Source organism: Numida meleagris, chromosome Z (assembly GCF_002078875.1).
Source record: "Numida meleagris isolate 19003 breed g44 Domestic line chromosome Z, NumMel1.0, whole genome shotgun sequence".
Lineage (NCBI taxonomy): Eukaryota > Metazoa > Chordata > Aves > Galliformes > Numididae > Numida > Numida meleagris.
In genome coordinates, this window is record NC_034438.1 from 44,599,702 (window position 1) to 44,619,516 (window position 19,815).

Consider the following 19,815-nt stretch of genomic DNA (forward strand, 5'->3'; position numbering starts at 1 on the left):
ATATTTATTCATAAAAGGTTCAAGTTAAACTGTGAAATTACATGTCATAGGAGTATTTTGAATATTAGATATCTAGACAAGTACAACAAGAATTGTGAGATAATAAAAATCCATCAAATACTATTGAATCCAAACCCTCCTCTTGGTCTCAGGAAGTTCTGAGTATTGCTATTATTACTTTATTCTTCTCCATATGAATTATGACTAGCTACTCTTAGGGACCATACAGTGGGCTTGCTGAATCTTTGGTTTGAACCTTTATAGATATTCTATATACAGCGATCTTTACCCAAGCAATCCCTTGCAGATATGTATGGGGGGAGCAACCACCTTATGGGAAAGGAAAAAATGTCAGCAAGAAGTAGGAGAAAAACAAATACAACTATCCATTTTCTTAGGAAAAAGTCTAGATATTAGACTTAGTCCTTGCATACACAAGTCTGTGGCTTTTTCAGTTTGTTTGGATGTTTTGTTGTTGTTGTTAAGCTGAGTGCTCAAGACTGTGTTCCCTTAATAAAAGCAGTGACTGATTTGATTTGGAATATTTGGCCAAGAAGGGGTATTTAAATTTTGTACAACAAAATACTTGATCCAAAACAGCATTATTTTCTAAACAGATGGTTTAATTTGATTTACAATAAGAAAAACAAGAACCAAAAGGAAAACTCCCGAATCTGGAATTTTCCAGAGAAAACAATACTTACACAAACACAATGTCCCCTCTTTTTGAATATGCAGGAATAGCACTGGCAATTGTTGCAAATCCATATGAGTATATAATAGCTTCTTCTGTCCTCATGAATTTTGCTAGCCGGTCTTCTAATTCTAAGTGGACATCTATTTGAGTTAAAAAATAAAAAGATCTCAGGCAGTTTAGCTGCTTTCATATCAGAAAAACTAACTCATTGCTTTTAGCAATCATCTAATTTAATTAAACAAAATTACTGTTCATTCACAAGAAAAGTTTTACAAGAAATAACTTCTCAAAAAAAAAAAAGACTAGCTGCAATTAATAAAATCTTGCTTAAACTGAGAAGTAAACCAATATTAAACAGAAACTTTGAAAGATTAGAAAAATATTTAAGTAATGTGGTTCTCTCATACTCTTACACAATGGTAATTAAGATCTGCTTCTGATTAGATCATGAGTAAACGAGGCAGGGTTCCTGGTCAGTGACTAGGGAACATAGTTACTTCAGCATAAAATAAATAGCAACCTAATTTATAGCAATTAATGAAGTCTTGTCGGCAGGCTGTCAGTTCGTCCAAGCTAATGTTTCCATTGCATATAACACAGCCATCATTACAATAGAAAACCATCCTTGTCAGACTGCAATCCCATACTACCTCCTGAATGCAATTCAGCTAATTCAAAAGGTCACCATCTCCATGCCAGAGATAACTCATCCTCAAATTAAATTTACACAACTATACACACATGCATTTCCCAAACCAATTCACTCAGAATGGTCTGTGTTAGAAATGAAATGCCACTAAATCAAGAGATTAAGAACAATACCACACAGTGAGTGAATTGTTGCACCAGAACCAGCCAGAAAGCAAAAAGGTGACCAAAGCATTAGGTACTGTGCCTAAGCAAAATAACCTGTTTGTATGATAAATGATGATTTTAATCACGCAAAAACGTTGTCACTGCAAGCTTCTCCTAACAAAACGTTATTCAGAGAATCACCAAATGGAAAAAAAACAGGTTGTAGGGGCAAACAGAGATCCTAAGAATGTGACTTGAAAGACCACCATCACCAAGGATTACATTTTTGCAATTATTCACAAGAACACTGAAACTAAACTTAAATGAACCAATATGAAAAAATACAGATTTTTCAATAGTCTATGAAGCTCAGTTACGTCAATATTGAGACTTCTAACCCAATATTAACAGCAAAGGTACAACACGGAAGGGTTTTGTAAAAATCTTAACTTTGTTCTATGAAATATATCTAGCACAGCTCTCTCCAAAGGGGTGTATCCATCTGATCTGCAATGTCACATACTAAGAACAAAAAGTACGTCTTCAAAGAGACGTGGAGTGCTGGTGGCAGCGGGTTCAACGTGAGCCAGCACAGTGCCCCAGCAGCTAAGAGGGCTAACCACAGTCTGAGATGCATTAAACATAGCACAGCCAGATGATCAGAAGAGGTGAATATCCCACCACAGTTCATGTCAGTGCAGCCTCACTTTGAATATTATGTGTAATTCTGGGCTCCACAATATAAAAAGGATGTTATAGTACTTGTACGTGCCTGAAGGAAGGCACCAAAGCTGGTAAAAGGGCTGGAGGGTATGCACTATGAAGAGAGGCTGAAGACACTTGGGTTGTCCATCCTGAAAAGGGGATACTCAGAGGCATCCTCCCTGCAACTTCCTGCAGATGGAAAGCTGAAGGATGTGCCAGTGTCTTCTCCCTGGGAACCAATGACAGGATGTGAAGGAACAGCAGAGATACCTCAGAGACTGGACGCTATGAAAAATTTCTTTACTCTGAGAGTGGTCGAACACTGGATTAGGCTTCCTAGAGAGGTGGTTGATGCCCTGTGCCTGTCAGCATTCAAGAGGAGTTTGGACAATGCCCTCATTAACATGTTTTACCTTTCGGTTAGCCCTGAAGTGTTCAGGTAGTTGGACATGGAATCTTTGAACGTCCCTTCCAGATTACTTATTCTAAGGTAACAGCCTCCAAGTTGTCAAGAACAATTTTACATCATCACCAGCCTCCATGTGGATATAGAGTTGTTGACCGCTACCCCCTAGCTTAGGGGGGTGTTGTTGTAGACCACGACCCCCCCTAGGGCCAACAAACCTATTAATTATCTACTAAACAGTCATCCTTTCAAATCCATATCTTTCCAACTTAGAGATAAGGTTGTTGTGTGCAACCATGTCAAAAACCTTGCAGAAGTTCAGGTAGATGACATCATTTGCTCTTCCATTGTTCACTGATGCTGTCCATCACAGAAGGCAACCAGATTGGTTGGCATAATCTTCCCTTGGTGATGCTCTGCTGCTTCGTCTCAGATCACCTTCTCATCTTGCACATGCCTCAACACAGCTTACAGCAGGATCTGTTCCATGACCTTCCCAGGCACTGATCTGAGGCTCACTGATCTGTAGTTTTCCAGGTCTTTCTTTCTATCTTTCTTAAAAATGAGAGCGATGTTTCCCTTTTTCCAGTCATCGGGGACTTCACCTGACAGCCATGACTTTTTAAATATGATGAAGAGTGGCTTGGCAACCACATTAGCCAGCTCTTTCAGGTCCCTGGGATGCATGTCATAGAATCATAGAATGTTTTGGGTTGACAGGGACCTTCAAGATCCAATACCCCCCTGCTATAGGCAGGGACAGCTCCCTCTAGACCAGCTTGCTCGAAGCCTCATCCAGCCTGGCCTTGAATGCTTTCAGGGAGGGGGCATTCACAACCTCTCTGGGCAACCTGATCCAGTGTCTCACCACCCCCACAGTAAAGAACTTCTTCCTAATATCTAGTCTAAATCTACCCTCTTCCAGTTTAAAGCCATCTTCCCTCATGCTCTTGCTACCTGCCCTTCTAAAAAGCCCCTCCCCAGCTTTCCTGTAGGCCCCCTTCAGCTACTGGAAGGCTGCTATAACGTCTCCTTGGAGCCTTCTCTTCTCCAGGCTGAACAGCCCCAGCCTGTCCTCATAGAGGAGGTGTTCTAGCCCTCTGATCATCATCTTGGCTCTCCTCTGTACCTCCTCCAACAACTCTGTGTCCTTCTTGAACTGGGGGCTCCAGAACTGGATGCAGTACTCCTGGTGGGGTCTCATGAGAGCAGAGTAGAGGGGCAGAATCACCTCCCTTGATCTGCTGGTCACACTTCTCTTGATGCAACCCAGGATACAGTTGGTCTTCTGGGCTGCAAGTGCACATTACCAGCTCATGCTGAATCTTTCATCAACCAATACTCCCAAACCTTTCTTCTCAGGGGTGCTGAGGCCCCATAGATTTGTACACATTCAGCCTCATCAGGTGGTCTCAGAATTGCCCTGCTCATACCACAGGAGGGATTTTGTTCCCACAACCCCTACCCAGAGGCTCAGGGAAGTGAGAGATGTGGGAAGCCTGATGGCCAGCAAAGACTGAGACAACTTGCTGAGTAGCTCAGCCTTCTTCATGATGTCTGCTGTTGCCAGTTTTCTCATTTATCAGAAGGGGTACATTCTCCTTGGTCTTTGTCTTCTGACTAATGCACCTACAGACCCCCTTGCTATTTTTCACTCTCCTTGCCAGGCTGAGCTCCATCTGTGCCTTAGCTTTTCTGATCTCATCTCTGCATGTCTGGACAGCACCCCTGTACACTTCCCAGGGCACACTGTTTCCACTGTCTATTTCCTTATTATCACTCAAGTTAACCAGTGGGTCCCTGTCCAGCCATGCTGGTTTCCTGCCTCCCTTGCTTTATTTCATGAGAAACCTAAAACAATTTTTCTTCTCCGAAGTGTTTGTAAGGAAGTACTCTTTGTACTTATCTAACCTACTTTCTTGACAGAGATTTTAGGAAGCCTTTTTTTCAGAGCCTTTGCATTTTTCCTTTGTTTTTTCATAGACTTCAGAACAAATGAAAAAATCTCTAAACTGAGCTTCAAAACAGAATGGATAAACCTTACTTCAAGTATTAGAAAAAAGCCCAAGAAGAATCTTGAGGATCTTTCTTTGGCAGTAAGCACAAAAAAAGGAGGCTGGCCATGTCGCAAATAAAACACACAATATAAAGAACATTTAGCAAAAAAATGTTCCTTTTTGAAGGAATAAGAAATAATAAACAAAATAAGAATAAATAAGAATAAGAATGATAAGAATAAGAATAATAAACAAGAACTAAACTATTGCTCTGAGAGCAATAAGGTGAAAAAACGCTTTGTTTGAGCATAAAAGACCATAACATTCCCTAACTAATAAATTGGAAGAGATAACAAGGCCACCACAGTTAAAAATAAGAATTCTGCATACTTGTCACTGAGCTTTAGTCAGCAACAGCAAACACTACACTGCGGGAACACCTGGTAAGAACAGTAGGCAAAAAGAAGTACTGTGAGCTATAACCAGATAGTGAATACAATCATATTCATGTTAAGATAGAAATTTTTGTAAACCTAGTATATTCTACCAGGGATGGAACATTAGGTCTACTGAAAACAAGAACCACAGGTCAGAGCAAGATACAGCATACACAAAATCGATGCATCATCACGTAAGGAAATGAATGCCTTACATAACTGCAAGGTCGAAAAGTTAACAACTCTATTAGTTAAGGTTTTACTACCACTCTACTATGATAAAAACAGAATACTACTTAATTTTCTGTTCTTCACTGTAATTATATGCATATGACATTTGATTACATCACTTGGATTAATCTACCTTAAGTGAAAGCTGAAAACACTACATAGATTATATTTGCACAAAGATATGACTGTTAACATCTTTCTGCGTACATATAAAACCTTAATTAAGCTAGTGCTGTCCACAAGAGCCATGAAGTACCAATTTAGTGTCCAGTATGTGCTCACATGCAAATCAAGAGCAGAAGAACTGAGACCAAAACACTACATCTCCTTTCATGCATTTTATTTGGTAGCCTGTCTTCATCTTTCTGAAGGGTACTGAAATGATGGTTGTTAGGCAACCAACAGTCTTAAAAAAAAAAACAAAAAAAAAAACAAAGAAGAGCAAAACCAAAAACCATCCTCAAATCCACAGACACACATCTCACCTGTAATGAAGAGAACATTACTGTACAGATTCCGTTTCGTGTGAAGATACTAACATTTCAAGGCTGAAGACAGGGAAGCACTTCTCAGATATACAGCACAATGTAACAATTTCTTAATAGGAACTCATTAAATACACAAAATCCGCACAAACAGGCAGACAGAAGAATAAGAAGACCTCTAATATTAACATGAAATATCAGCCCTTAGGTGGGAATAACTTTGAGTGACAATCATCAACTAACATAGTAGGAGCACGAAACTATGCAGTTCTAGAGACAATAACTTGTTAATCAAAGTTAGAGCACACAGAATAGTCTAAGGCATACAATATTACTGAAGTAAGAAGTGTTTCCTATTTGAAATTCAAAATCCTACAGTATTTAAATGCGTAAACTGAAGGAGAAACTGGAAGCTATTTTGGGATCCAACAAGAATAGCAATTGTTTGTCTCAAATTTGAAAGCAATTCTCTATAACTTTTTCTGTGAAAGATGGTATCTCAAAAAGGTCAGTGTAACATCACTTTACTAGTGATGTCATGCAGCATTATCACAGATTACACCTCCTGTTTTGTGAAATTGAGTATTTACTACCCATAAAACAGGAGCCAATTAACAGTAATCAAACTAAAGGCAAAAGCTAAACAGTTTTGAACTTAAGATTATACCTGCAAAGAAGGTAGGAAACAAGCCAAAGAATCTCTCATTTACCAGAGAAAATCTACTTTAACTACATTCTGCTCTGAAAAATTACTACAAAGAAGCACTAAAATCAAGATTTAACAACACTTAATGTCAACCTGGACTCAAAACGGAGAAAGAGTACATAAGTTTCTTTGAGCTTTTCAGAGTATTTTAAACCTTGTTTGAATTCTAACAAATCAATGTGGAACTGAGGTCGCTGAGGGAATCTAGCTTCATAAAAGCTCACCAATAACAAGCAGATTACTATTCCTTTTTTTTTTTTTATGAAATGAATTACAGCTGTAGACTAACGGAAAGTCTCTAAGACTGCTGTCAAATACTCAGCTTCAATCTCATATATAGACATTTAACAAAAAAAAAATAGGTAGAGCAACTGTTTAATCACTTAAAGGACTAGCTAGAAAAAGTTTAAAACAGTCTTGAATTAAAGTCAAGGCTAAAGGAAGATACAAAAATCATTTGAGTACAAACATACCATGAATTCCAATACCTCTGACAAGACAGAAAAGTTTACAAAATAATGAGTTGGTCATTTTAGCCTCCAACTGTACAGTTATTTATTACTCTTAGGTTTCCAAGCAGTATTTCAAAATACCAATGCCTGTAAAGAACTACTTTCCAGAGGCTGATATTAAGAACTTGCTTTTTCTTTACCAGAATTAAGAAAACCCTCAGTACACCCTCTCACATCATAAAAATTCTAAATTACAACCATAAAGTAATCAGTAAAGAAAACCTTTATTATTATAACTACAGCATTAGATAAACTTGAATACTAATATTTACCATTGAAAATAGATGTCAGACTGCCCTCTTGTGGTCTATGTAGAAACATGTTTCTAAGTTACACTGAAATTCACCAGGCTTGGTAAATTTCTGGTGTATATTTTTCTTTACCTTTCCACCAACACCAGCATTAGAAAGTAAGAAAGATTAAGAAAAGGTATAAAATGAATAATGAAGAAAATTGCTAGCTATCAACAATCCTTACCAATTACAGAAAAAAACTGTTTTAAAGGATAACTGTTCTTCAGAGTAATTGAAATCACTTGTTTCTTAAACACAGAACTAATTTGGCTAACTTACCACACCAGTCTTAAAAACAGTAAAGGTAGATTAGAAAAAAATTACTGACCAAAAGTACCATAGAATCCTCTAGGTCCACAAGTACCAACACCATACTTCTTCAGAGATGCCTGAGCCGCACTCTTTAACAGAAAACAATTATGTGAAATATTTATCCCTACAACTGGTAACTAATTTTTCTACAGAGTTCACATTTACATTTTTTAAAAATTCTACTAGGAATATTAGATAATAATCTAATAATTAGCTAGCTCCAAGTCAGACAAAATTTTAGTATAAGATAAAATTTTAGTAAAAATAAATAACACAAAATCTTCCTTGTTGCTTTAAAGGCATATTTCTGTAACAAAGTTTATGCTTTCTGAAGTTATTTTCAATTTCAAGGAAGCACACGAGCTAAAAGAGGACTAATAATACACTGTATGGTAACTGGAAGAACTCACCTTAACTTTCTCATTATCCAAAAGCCCAAGAAAATTGAATGATGCAAAGTTTATACATTCCTTGCCATTAACAATGATTTTATGGGTAGGAGGACTGAAAAAATTAATAGAAACCTATTGTTATGAATGAACATTTATGATTTTCATAAACAATTCAACAGCATACAAGTTTTGCTTTTCCTATTAAGAAGAGACAGTATTTTCAAGATTCCTCATTTCCATTTTTCTTTAACTAGCAATTGATGTTTAATTTAATACTAAGGCCAAACTCCGCAGTCATTACTCCTGTATATTCATAAAGTATTATTAAATATCTTCCTATATAGTTTCACGATTCTTTGTTGAAAACATAATTCATACAAAGATGATTCTTCAAGAGATAAATAAAGCTTCTCCTTAACTTAAAAGTTACGTGATATCTGTTTGAAAGAGTAGTAAGAATAAAAATGAAATTTTATTGCTACTTACTTGTACAATAAAAATATATTTAAAACTTCACAGAATCACAGAATCACAGAATTTTAGGGGTTGGAAGGGACCTCTAGAGATCATCCAGTCTAATCCCCCTGCAAAGCAGGCCTCCTACAGCAGGCTGCACAGGTAGGCATCCAGGCGGGTCTTGAATATCTCCAGAGAACTTTTTGTTTTTATCATAAACCAATCCATAATACCAACCTTCTACTGCCCAGTACTAACTGTAAACAAACGAAAGTATTCTGTTTAACTGAGTTTCCAATTCTCTTTAATCCACAACAGTTTAAATAAACTATGTAATCAGGAAATAGAAAAACCATGAAAACATGCAGTATTAACAAATGACCAAGATCATAATAAGCAGAGAACAGAAAAAAAATCTGCACTAAAAATTATGGTTTAGATAAAAGTTTATTGCAATTAATGAAAAATGAAAAATAGGTATTACTCCTTTAAATGTATTGTGTGTTCTCCATTCTAAAAGCAATCGTATTTCACCAATTATACACTTCAATACTATAACCTCAAGAGCTTCAACTAATCACTCAGTGCTGAAATTCTCAAAGATAAGCTAATTACAAAAACCTTATGTCTGTCCACTTCTACGTATCTTGACAAATAACAAAACTGAGATCTACCATCCAAGTAGATCTCAAGTAGAGATCAAGTAGATCCAAGTAGATGGCAAAAGCAGAGACTGGGAGAATGAAGAATCAGTCTTTCAATGAAGGATACGAGCAGGTTTGAGACCATCTGAGGAATGTGAATATGTACAGGTCCATGGAACCTAACATATACATCCAGGAGTCCTGAGGGAACTGTAAAGGGACGGATGCCACTATCAACCACATTTGAGAAGTTGTGGCAGCTCAGTGAAGTTCTCAGTAACTGGGAAAGGGGAAACCTAATCACCACTTTTAAAAAGGGAAAACGGGAAGATCCAGAAGACTACAGGTCAGTCAGTCTCACCTTTGTGTCCAGCAAGACCATGGAGCAGATTCTCCTGGAAACAATGCTAAGTTACACAGAGACTAGAGAGGAGACAACTAACATAGTTTCACTAGGGGCAAATCTCAATTAACTTGGTGGCTTTTTACAACAGGATTATAGTGTCGGGAGATGAGGGAAGAACATCTGACATCATCTACCTGGACTTGTGCAAAGCAGCTGAAATTGTCCCACATGACAGTGCATTCAAAACAACTTTCCCATCAAGCATTCTGATAGTCCAAATCTATGATTTTAAGAAAGAATAACTTTTCATGAAGTGCCAAGTAGCTAGGCAAAAATCAGTTTCTTCTGCAGCATTAGAAATTGCACAGATCCCCCTAACCTCTTACTGAAAGTTAGTAAACAACATGCTAATATTTGGAAAAAATTAAGATCAAATTACTATCAAAAATACAGACCCAGAATGAAGACAAAGATAAAAGTATCTACTCAATATTAAAAACAAAACAAACAAAAACCCTAAATTAAAACATTCAAAGAGGTAAACATTATTTTAATAAGAATCTCAATAAGGTTGCAAGTATAGGACCTTCTCTTCAGTGGCAAATTCAGTCCTGTCCTCTAAAAATGCAATTAATTTATGAAAGTTTTTAGGGATAAGGAAATACTTTGTTAGTAATATGCTTAAAATATGGATATAACATATTTTAGTTGAAGTAAAAAAGAGAAATTATCTTGGTTAGACCTACCCTGAAACAATGTTGTAGTTGAGAGCTGGGTGATCTTTTGATACAGGAGGAACAAGAGGTTCTGGCTGCCATTCTTCAATCAATTCTTCTTTTTCCTGAAGAACAGAAAAGAAAATTGCTCAAAATGGATTTCCATTAGAAAAGTCCTTGTTCTCTAATGAACAGTTGTTAACAGTTATATATTAAGTTACATATCCTACTGCACATAACCTTTCTGAGACACATGGGGTTGGTAATATCTCTATATGGTCAACTAGGAGTCACTGAGTTCTTCATAGGGAAGTATGTGTAAGAAAGATTGTGACTGCGCATTATAAATCTCATGATATGATAATTAAGAACACAGATACTAATTTGGTAATATTGACTGAATTTGGCATTATTTCATTCAGTCTCCTAATTATTAAAATATTCCTCTACAGCATGTAATTTAATACAAATAATATAATAATTGAATATAAATTGCCTCATTTCACATTCTCAAGTCTTCAACGGTGTGCTTCAAACAACTGTGACATTAAAACACTAAACAAAGTAACACAAACATGATCAGAACACAACAGGAAATACAAACTGCCAAACATTTAAGGCATAGTAGCAACAACAACAACAAAGCTAAACCACATATTCCCCATCTAATCATGGAAGAATACCCAATGCATATTTATTTTAAAAGTGTTTTTAACCATATGAGAAAACCTCAGCTAAATGATTTTCAGAAGGATTTGTACTGGACCAGCAAGGCAGCTGCATTAGACCAGTTCCACATAAATCAGCAACTACTAAGGAAAACCACCAGAACTGTTCTTCATACCAACCAAGAAGAATTCTTCAAGAGGGTTATTTACTAGTATAATAAGGTATGCCAGATATCATACTTGCTAACTAACTTTTGACAACAACGGTGTTACATTTCTACAGAATATTTAAGGCTACTTATGTTAATACCTAAATAAAGGAATTGTGATTTTTAAAAATAACTCAGAAGCAGTTCTTTTTTTTCCATTAAATACTTTCTTCAACGCCTTCAAAGAACAAGAACAAATTAAGATATATAAAATCAAAAGGAAACTATATGCCAGAGAAGTGTTTACTTTTGTGCACTTCCATCACTTTCTTTTTACTAAGCTAATTAATAATTCTAAGTATTTCTGGAATATAAATTAGTATCCCAAGAGCTCTGCAAATCTCTACTGCAAAATACAAACGGAAATTTCACTTTTTATGTGAGCATAGTCATCTGTATTTCTAATACTTTGCAGATGTAGTTTAAATACCTTTACATTTTACTTTTTCATGTTAGATTTTTTTTTTACTGCAATTTTACCCATGGGGCTTATGCTTTAAAGGAAATAAAATGCCATTAACACATGAAACACAATTAAATTCATCCAGTATTTTGAAATGGCCACACTCATGTTAGAAAAGGTACTTAGTTCCTTCAGCAATTGCAGAACAGATCACTGGGCCCCGCACATAGTTGTACATGCACTGAAATGATGTTCCATATACTAAGGTAACAGTTAAACGTTAAATCAAGGGTTAAGCATCTACCTCATACTAGTACCATTCACATGCAGGTTAAACAGCAGATTTTAATGCTTCAGTTAAAAAAAATAACAAATAACAAAGCATCAAAGATAAACTAATAATAAATTAAACTGTGCATCAATACTAATGACTACTACTTATTACTGTTATTGTAAATCTCACGTTCAACAAGATTCAGCAAACAACTTCAGAATCCTATGGCAGATTACTGGATGATACATCCTAAAAAGATTAACGTGTAACATAGTACCAAAATGGAGGAAAAAGTGTTACCTAAATTCAGGTTACTCTCAGTGAAACAACAATCCTAACTCTGCATGCTAAATTGATCCAAAACAGAGAATGGTATTCTGATTTGGAGTCAAAACAATTATTAATGTGCAACTCTGTACCAGATTGCTATTTAAAAAACTATTACCAAAGATGAATTTGATGCAACGGGTGCTGACCCACAGCACTGTAAACCCATAGCTATGCAGTCCTCTCTGAGATATAAATACTTTCCCGTTCCTTTGGTTAGCACAGGCAGTCACAAAGCAGACAATAACCTCCTTCCGAAAAATGATCCAGATGAAAACTAATTTAGCAAAAGCAACATGGACATACAGCTAAGCTAAAGGCCACAACAAAGTAGTCCCAACCTAGACTGACTAATGCTACTAAAAAAACAAATCCTGAGTAAAAGATGCCCAGCAGTACCCTGTACCTTTTCATAAGGCTTCAGAAAGATTTCTGAAGGTCAGAAAGCAAGATGTCTGCCCATGTAGCCTGCAGTTTGCTCCAATGTAGCTGGTGATAAAGGCCTCAAAGCCCTGAAACATAATGTTGCCTGCACCAACAGTTTTGTGTCTCTTTTAAAGTACTTTTCACATTATTTTTAGAAATCAGCCAAATTCAGATGAGAAATGCTGCAGCCTGTCAGTTACAGATAGACAAAAAAGAAGAGCAATAAATAAGCTCCAACGCCTCCAGAGGAAGAACTTAGAAAGTATGGTGCATTTTCTGCTGAGCTGGTTAATGTTTAATCTCAAAAAACATCTGGATGACTTTCATATAACGTAGCTTAAAGGCAGAGTGTCTTTTTTTCCAAAGTGGGCAGAATTAAAACCAGGCAAGCACATGCTTTGCTTTTTTTATTTATCTGGGAGTTTAGTTTTTTGTTGCTGTTATTTATTTATTTTTAAGGGTATAAAATAACACCAAGCAGCTCAACAACTGGAACATCAATTCAACAAAAATCTTTTTGAAAAGGAAGGTAGCAGCTCAAAAATTCTACTTATAGAAGAAAAGTGTATTTACAGAAAGAAACTAACTACACTAAATTAGCACAGTGCAAATGAAATCGAGATCTGTAAACATAATTAGCAATCTGGAGTTAGTAATTCTCTCCCTACTACTCATACTAAATTGGTAGGAGTTTCCAATCTTCCATTTGAAAAGTTTGCAGTATGCAGGAACTGCATCACAGATGACAAGCCACCGACAAGATACGGCAAAGTCCTGTCTTCTTCTTCTACATGAAATAAAATCATAGGATAGTCTGAGTTGGAAGAGACCTTAAAGCTCATCCAGTTTCAACCATTCTGCTATGGGCAGGCACACCTCCCTCTAGACCCAGCTGCCCAAAGCCCCATCCAGCCTGGCCTTCAATACTTTCAGGGACGGGGCATCCACAGTGTCTCTGCGCAGCCTGTCCCAATGTATCATCGCTCTCACAGTGATGAATTTCTTCTATCTATTCTAAATCTTCACTCTTTTAATTTAAAACTATTATCCTTGTTCTGTCACCACACTTTACCTTACAGAATCTCCCTCTTCTGCTTTCTTATAGGCTCCCTTTAAGTATTGGAAGGCCACTGTAAGGTCTCCTCAGAGCCTCCTCTTCTCTAGGCTGAACAGCCTCAACTTTCTCAGCCTGTCTTCATGTTTTGTTTCATAAAACAAAATAGAATATTTTGTTTTGTAAGACTATCTTACAAAGAGGTAAGAAGTATATAAACTTCTTTTGTATCTAAATATACACACACAAATAATAATTATTTTTTTAATCAGTGGTGGGTTTTAATATTTGAAAACCATGCACCTTGGTACAAGAAATACTTCGATGTAAATACATCCAATCCAAATTAATTAAACAAGTTGTTGCTTTTTTTTTTAACCCTGATTTTCAAGAAGTCATAGAATCATGGAATGCACTAGTTTGAAAAGGTAACTAAAGACCACCTGATTCCAACATCCCTGCCTTGGGCAGGGCTGCCACCCACCAGATCAAGCTGCCCAGGGCCCCACCCAACCTGGCCCTGACCATCTCCAGGGATGGGGTATCCACAGCTTCTCTGGGCAGTCTGTTCCAGTGCCTCATCACACTCCCAGAACAAGAATTTCTTCCTAGCATAAAACCTCTCCTCTCTTCTCGTTTAAAGCCATTCTTCCTTGTCCTGTCATCACACACCCTGGTAAAGAGTTTCTCCCGGTTTTTCTTGTTGTCCCCCCTTAGCTACTGAAAGGCCACAATGAGGTCTCCCCAGAGCCTTCTCCTCTCCAAGCTGAAGAAGCCCAGCTCCCTCAACCTTTCTTCACAGGAGGTGTTCCAGCCCTCTAATTTTCTTTGTGGCTCTCCTCTGGACCTCCTCAAACAGCTTTACATCTTTCCTGTGCTAGAGTCCCAGGCCTGAACACAGCAGTCCAAATGGGGCCACACAAGGGCAGAGCATTAGAGCATAATGATTCTATAATCACCTCCCTTACTAGTACGAAGCAATTATCTTCATGAGACACGTCTTTACTAGCACAAGTGTTTTGAAACAGTGTAATGCATACACCTGTGTCAATATGCAAAGATTAATATACAAATTTTTATTTGCAGTCATACCAGTCCTCAAATAATAGCTATTATTGGTATCTACAGAATCATGCCATCAATAGGTAAATGTCCTTACCTATGTGGGAATCTTGGCCTGAAAGAACAGGAAACCTTCACAGGAAGGAACTACATCTGCTTTTCTCTTTAAATACCTTCTGATCCCGATCAATTCTTGAGCATTATGTGTGCAAGAGACAGCTCTCATGGCCTACAGTACTTCCTGTCCATGCATTAAACATTCTCTGAAAATAACTTTCTAGTCTCCACATGAATACTACTCTAATTAAATGTATTCTACTACTACCACAATGAACATTCTAAAACTAAAAAAAACCCACAACTTTTTCTTGCATACAGAAGTATAAGACATGGCTCCTAGTAGTGTTTTGCAGATTGAGAAAAGTTCAGTATTAGTTATTGCAGAGTGAAAGACAACCAGATCTAGAAGGTTTTTTTCTTTTGCACAAGTTGTTCTTGGATGGACAGTGAGTTTGTAGCTAAATGATGGAATGCAATCTTCGGCAACCCAGACCAATCCTCACTGGCACTTTGCTACTTTTCTGTAGATTTTATTTTGAATAAGAAGTCCACAAGAATCTGTATGTCTAGTATTCTGTCTAGACATAGATTTATTCGTACCTCCTGAAATCCCAAACTATCAAGAAGTTACAGTCAGAGAAAGTACTCCAGTTTATTAGTTAATTATTCAAGAGCTTCATTTTTTTTTTTAATAGAATCAATAGCAATACCTGCAAGCGCTGTTATGAATGATGACAGTCAGCCTGAAAGCTAATTGCTGCACTAGATTTCACAGCACTATTGCTACACATTTGCCTAAACCCAGAAGACATGTTTTGGTGGATTTCTTCATCGTTTTAGAAGTGTGACTTGTATGTTCATGAGGTTGCACAACATATAATCTAATTCTGGTTCCCCAGGTCAGACTGGTCCTGACAGATCATGCCATATAGCTGTGCTACAGTGGTATTCTTTGGTAATATTTATCATGTGAAGTCAGCTCTTCTCTGGCAGCACCCCCAACAGCAAGTCACTGAGAAATACCAAGTATCGTTACATAACTGGCTGACATAAAGGAAGTCTGAGCTCCTCTGTGTGAGCTGACGTATCTCCACTGCCGTCACACAAACAACCCAGTCACTCCTTGTGTGGCAGAGACCAGACACCACAGCATGAATTGAACTAGAACAAATAAGAGGGCAAATAAACAGCACTCTCCTTGCTGGCATGTCACTACATGTAGCTCAACAGAGACAGAGAAACCTGCTTGGGTAGAAACCCATATTGCATTAGACAGATAAACTACCTGTGAACAGGTAAACAATCTGAGGATATTTAGTGAAGATTAAGGTTTTCTTCCCCACCTGCAACCATTTCACACGTAAAAGAGCTTTTTCACATCACCTGCATTATAGAAGAGTGACAGAATTCCACTATAGCTTTGATCTTTCAGTCTGCTTAAGCACTCCTCCAGCTGTAGAAGGCTAATTCACATTTTTACTTCACTTCTGTATTTATGCTTACTTTCAGTAAACTACAGAATTGTTTTGCATATTGCATATTTACATTGTGTTATTGTAATGCAAGCATTGTACATTATTTAGAGTATATAAGCATTATTTTCCAAGACATTCCCTTCTAAATACAGCAGTTCATATTGAAAACATTCCTTCAATTTTCAGAGATCAGATCAATTTACATGTCCTTTATCAGTAAAATAACCTAAATATATTATCAGACTAAAAAGCATTTCCTCAAACTATACTTCCCATCAAGAATGGTTAAGGCTGGACAGGACTTCCAGAGGTAATCTGGTCCAAGCTCCTTGATCAAGCAGAGACATCTAGAGCAGGTCACCCAGGAAATCAGATCACCCAGATTCAGATAACAAAAAGCTAGAGGTGTTAATTATTAACATCTCAAGTTATACCCTTTGCAGTAATGCAGCTCTTAGCACTTCAACTTCTATTTTTCTGTGCCCTGCAACTGAGAATTACTGTATCCAATACCTATATAATGTAATTATTTTTTTTTTCCTAGCAATTAACATTCCTTTCCACCTCTCAAGTTCAAGAAACTTCGAACGAATCTCACAAGAAGTATCACAGCAAGAACTTACTGTATGCAGTCCAGGGATATTTGTAAAACAAACTGTATTCATTTCTGTTTGTCACAGCTTCACTGGGCAACCTATTCCAGACTAGACTAAACTCACCCTAGACTAAAGTCACTTTTTACCAGCTCATCAGTCTTTCCATGGTTACATTAGCTTTGTTACTTTTTTTTTTTAAATATTTTTAGACTCCCAAATATCATGCCTACTTTAAAACCATGAACTGAAGAGTTTAAGCAATTTCTTACTCAGAATTTTAGCTCTTGAAATGCTCCCTAGAAAAACTAGCATAATTTGCTCTTTTACTGGAGTGGTTCAACAGTCAACACATCTATCAACTGTTTCCATAAAGAAAAATATTTTTTCCACCATACCTTAGGTGTTAGATCAGATCGCTCTTGAAGCTTGTATGTTTTGGAGAAAATAAGTCTGATTATCCATAGAATTAGAATTCCTTCCAAAATAAGATGGTAAGCAGGAGCCTGAAAATGAAGCACAAAAAGCACAAAAATGCACAAAAACTACCCTTAATTCTATTTGAACTAGTCTGATACTTTCCAACAGTTTTGTCTCCTCTAGTTACATTCTCGGAAAGTCAAAGCTGATCAAAAGCTGATAAGCATTTCCAGCAAAACTTACGATAATATAAAAAATGCACTATTTCTCAACCACCAAATTTAGCCGTTGAGTATGAATGGAGTTGTCCTACTGCTGATGAACAAGGTTCAGACTACATTGTTAAGTAGTCTTAGCTATAAACACACATCAGTTGAATACTGAGAGTGAAGGAACTGCAGATAAGCCCTGTGGGTCACACCGGTGTCTATGAGGGCAGAAAGTTTTTACAATCACAGACAGAAACTTCTAGGTTTGTGTCATCTACACAAACCAACTTCAACCCTGAATTCTTATAACTTAAAGCCCACCAGCAGCAATACTAGCTAGTGTTTACAAAAAGAGACCTAATCTGGCCCACAGAACTCATTTTTGCTTACATTCACAAGGACTTTGAATAGGTATAACCAAACAAAAATCACAAGAAGCAGTTTTGTTCCATACCATTTACTCTTTTCTGTGGAAACAATATCCAGAAACTTATACAGCAAACAAAAACAGAGTAGATCCAAGTTAGAGTTAGCCTTTTTGGATACTCAGAGGGAGGAAAGTCAATCGTCTCTAGCAGCAGAAGCAATTTAAGGTCTTCGTGGAGTTATGGCATCATTATTTGACATGTAGTTTGAAGGACAGGTTCAGTTAATTCATTTCAGTAAGGCTACAGTCTATACTGTAGATGCCTACTATTTTTAAAAGACTCAAAGCACACACATAGTAGAAAGACGGTATTTCCTTGAGTGCTAGATCTTCAGCTCACATTTTGAGCACAGCCCTCAGGATTTTGCCCAAGCATTACCAGCAATGCTATGCAGATATAAGACAGAGCTTGAATCCAAACTCACACTATCTGTTCACATTTGACTGAGAATAAAACTTGTCAAAACACCTAACTTTTGTGAATGAACTATTCAGTAAACTAGGCTTCCCAACTGAGACTTCTATTTCCTTACCACCTGCCTAGTTTTCCGTACCACCTGCAAAAGAAGGAAAACAAATAAGTAACTCTTTCCAGATAGCTTTGCTGAGCTCCTGATCTGCATCAAAGTAAAGCCACAAACAACAGAGTGAGGAGAACATGCCACTTGCTAGCAGCTTAAAACACCGTTTGGAAAGAAACAAAAGCACCTGTTTGTAACCGGAGGCAAGTCAAGCACTTGTTGAATCGCTCACTTCAATTCACACACTGCAGCCATTCCACAGACTGTAGGTTTTTCAGCCGTCTGCATCTTTAAAACATCATATATTTGACCTCTCTCTGCTTTCAAAAGCCCGTACTATTTTCCTAATGATGAATTTACAAAAGAATGGGAAAAAAATGAACTGTCGATACAGAATACTGCCCATCACTAGCAGACCCTTTTTTTACATCATGAAATGAAATCTGGGAACAAGGATGCCATGTTGATTTCTCCAAAAGAGAACTACAAATCCCATTTGTAAACGTTTATAACCCCTGTTTATAAACCTTATAAAACACCAGCCTTGATCTTATATTCAAAGAATGCCATCCATCTTATTAAATTTTAATGTTCATATATAAATCTCAAACATAGCTTTCCAGAACTTAGAAGATACAGAAAGACAAACGTGCGCTTTTACATCTATATGTACAAATACAGCGCAGGAATATACAGGACTTGATGATTCCCAAGTGATGATCTCCAGTTGAGATACTCTGATGCCATACTCACAGTTGCAGCCTTGCACGCTCAACACAGGCGCAAGGCGCTGACTGCACCGCCGGCAAGGCACCGCGCTAGCCCGCCGCTGCGTCGTCCTTGCGACCCGGCCAGTCGGAGCCTTGCTTTCCGCTGTCTGTGCAGAAAATGCCAACCACAAGGGCCAAAGCCGCAGGAAGCCGCCGCGAAAGACCTCAGTCGCTTCGGCTGGGCCTCGGGCCCGCCGCCGTTTGCTCGATGCCCGCCGCGACTCCTTCGGGCGGCAGCTCCCACCACCCAGCATACCCGCCTGCCGACGCGACACGAAGCGACGCACCTCATAAAAGGCCTGCACCATCTCCACCAGGACCCACTGCTGCCCTATGCCCGCCGCCGCCGCCATGGCCGCGTACGCCTGTCGAGTCACAGCCCATCAGCTTCCGCCCCGGCCGCCCGACGCCGGCCTGAGGGGAGGGGCCGCCGCCCGCAGCCCGAGGAGAGCCCTCCCTGCCGCCCTGAGGGGGAGGGGCAGACCGTTGACGGCTGCAGTGCAGCGGGGGCCGCGGCGGCGCCACTGTGGGCCGCGTGCTGGGCTGGGCCCGGCGCCAGCCCCGGCGGGCGGGAGGAGGCGTAGTGCCGGGGTGGCGTTTGAGGCTGCCTGTGCTGAAGGCTGACAGATGGGAAGAGTGGAGCGCAAAGCTGGGAGAAGCTCGAGAGGAACATGGCTCAGCCCCTACCAAAGGGACTGATGCATTCTCATAATGGGATTGCTGGGCATGTTGGAGCAATGTTCCCGACACGCACACAGTACCATGAAACCTGGCAGGGAACTGGTAG

General features: G+C 38.3%; 1 protein-coding gene across 2 annotated transcripts in view; it reads right to left on the reverse strand.

Annotated features, from left to right (window-relative positions):
* SPTLC1 (serine palmitoyltransferase long chain base subunit 1) overlaps positions 1-19,508 on the reverse strand; it is a 33,853-nt gene extending 14,345 nt beyond the window's left edge. Inside the window, exons 1-6 of one of the 2 annotated variants that reach the window (XM_021380598.1) lie at positions 19,316-19,506; positions 17,080-17,187; positions 10,161-10,255; positions 7,987-8,080; positions 7,593-7,665; positions 705-837 (exon numbers count right to left, since the gene is read on the reverse strand). In XM_021380598.1, coding sequence (XP_021236273.1) covers positions 705-837; positions 7,593-7,665; positions 7,987-8,080; positions 10,161-10,255; positions 17,080-17,187; positions 19,316-19,381 — 569 coding nt within the window. In that variant the 5' untranslated portion in view covers positions 19,382-19,506. Of the gene's footprint in view, positions 1-704; positions 838-7,592; positions 7,666-7,986; positions 8,081-10,160; positions 10,256-17,079; positions 17,188-19,315 lie in introns of both variants that reach the window. The other variant, XM_021380599.1, reaches the window with a different exon arrangement.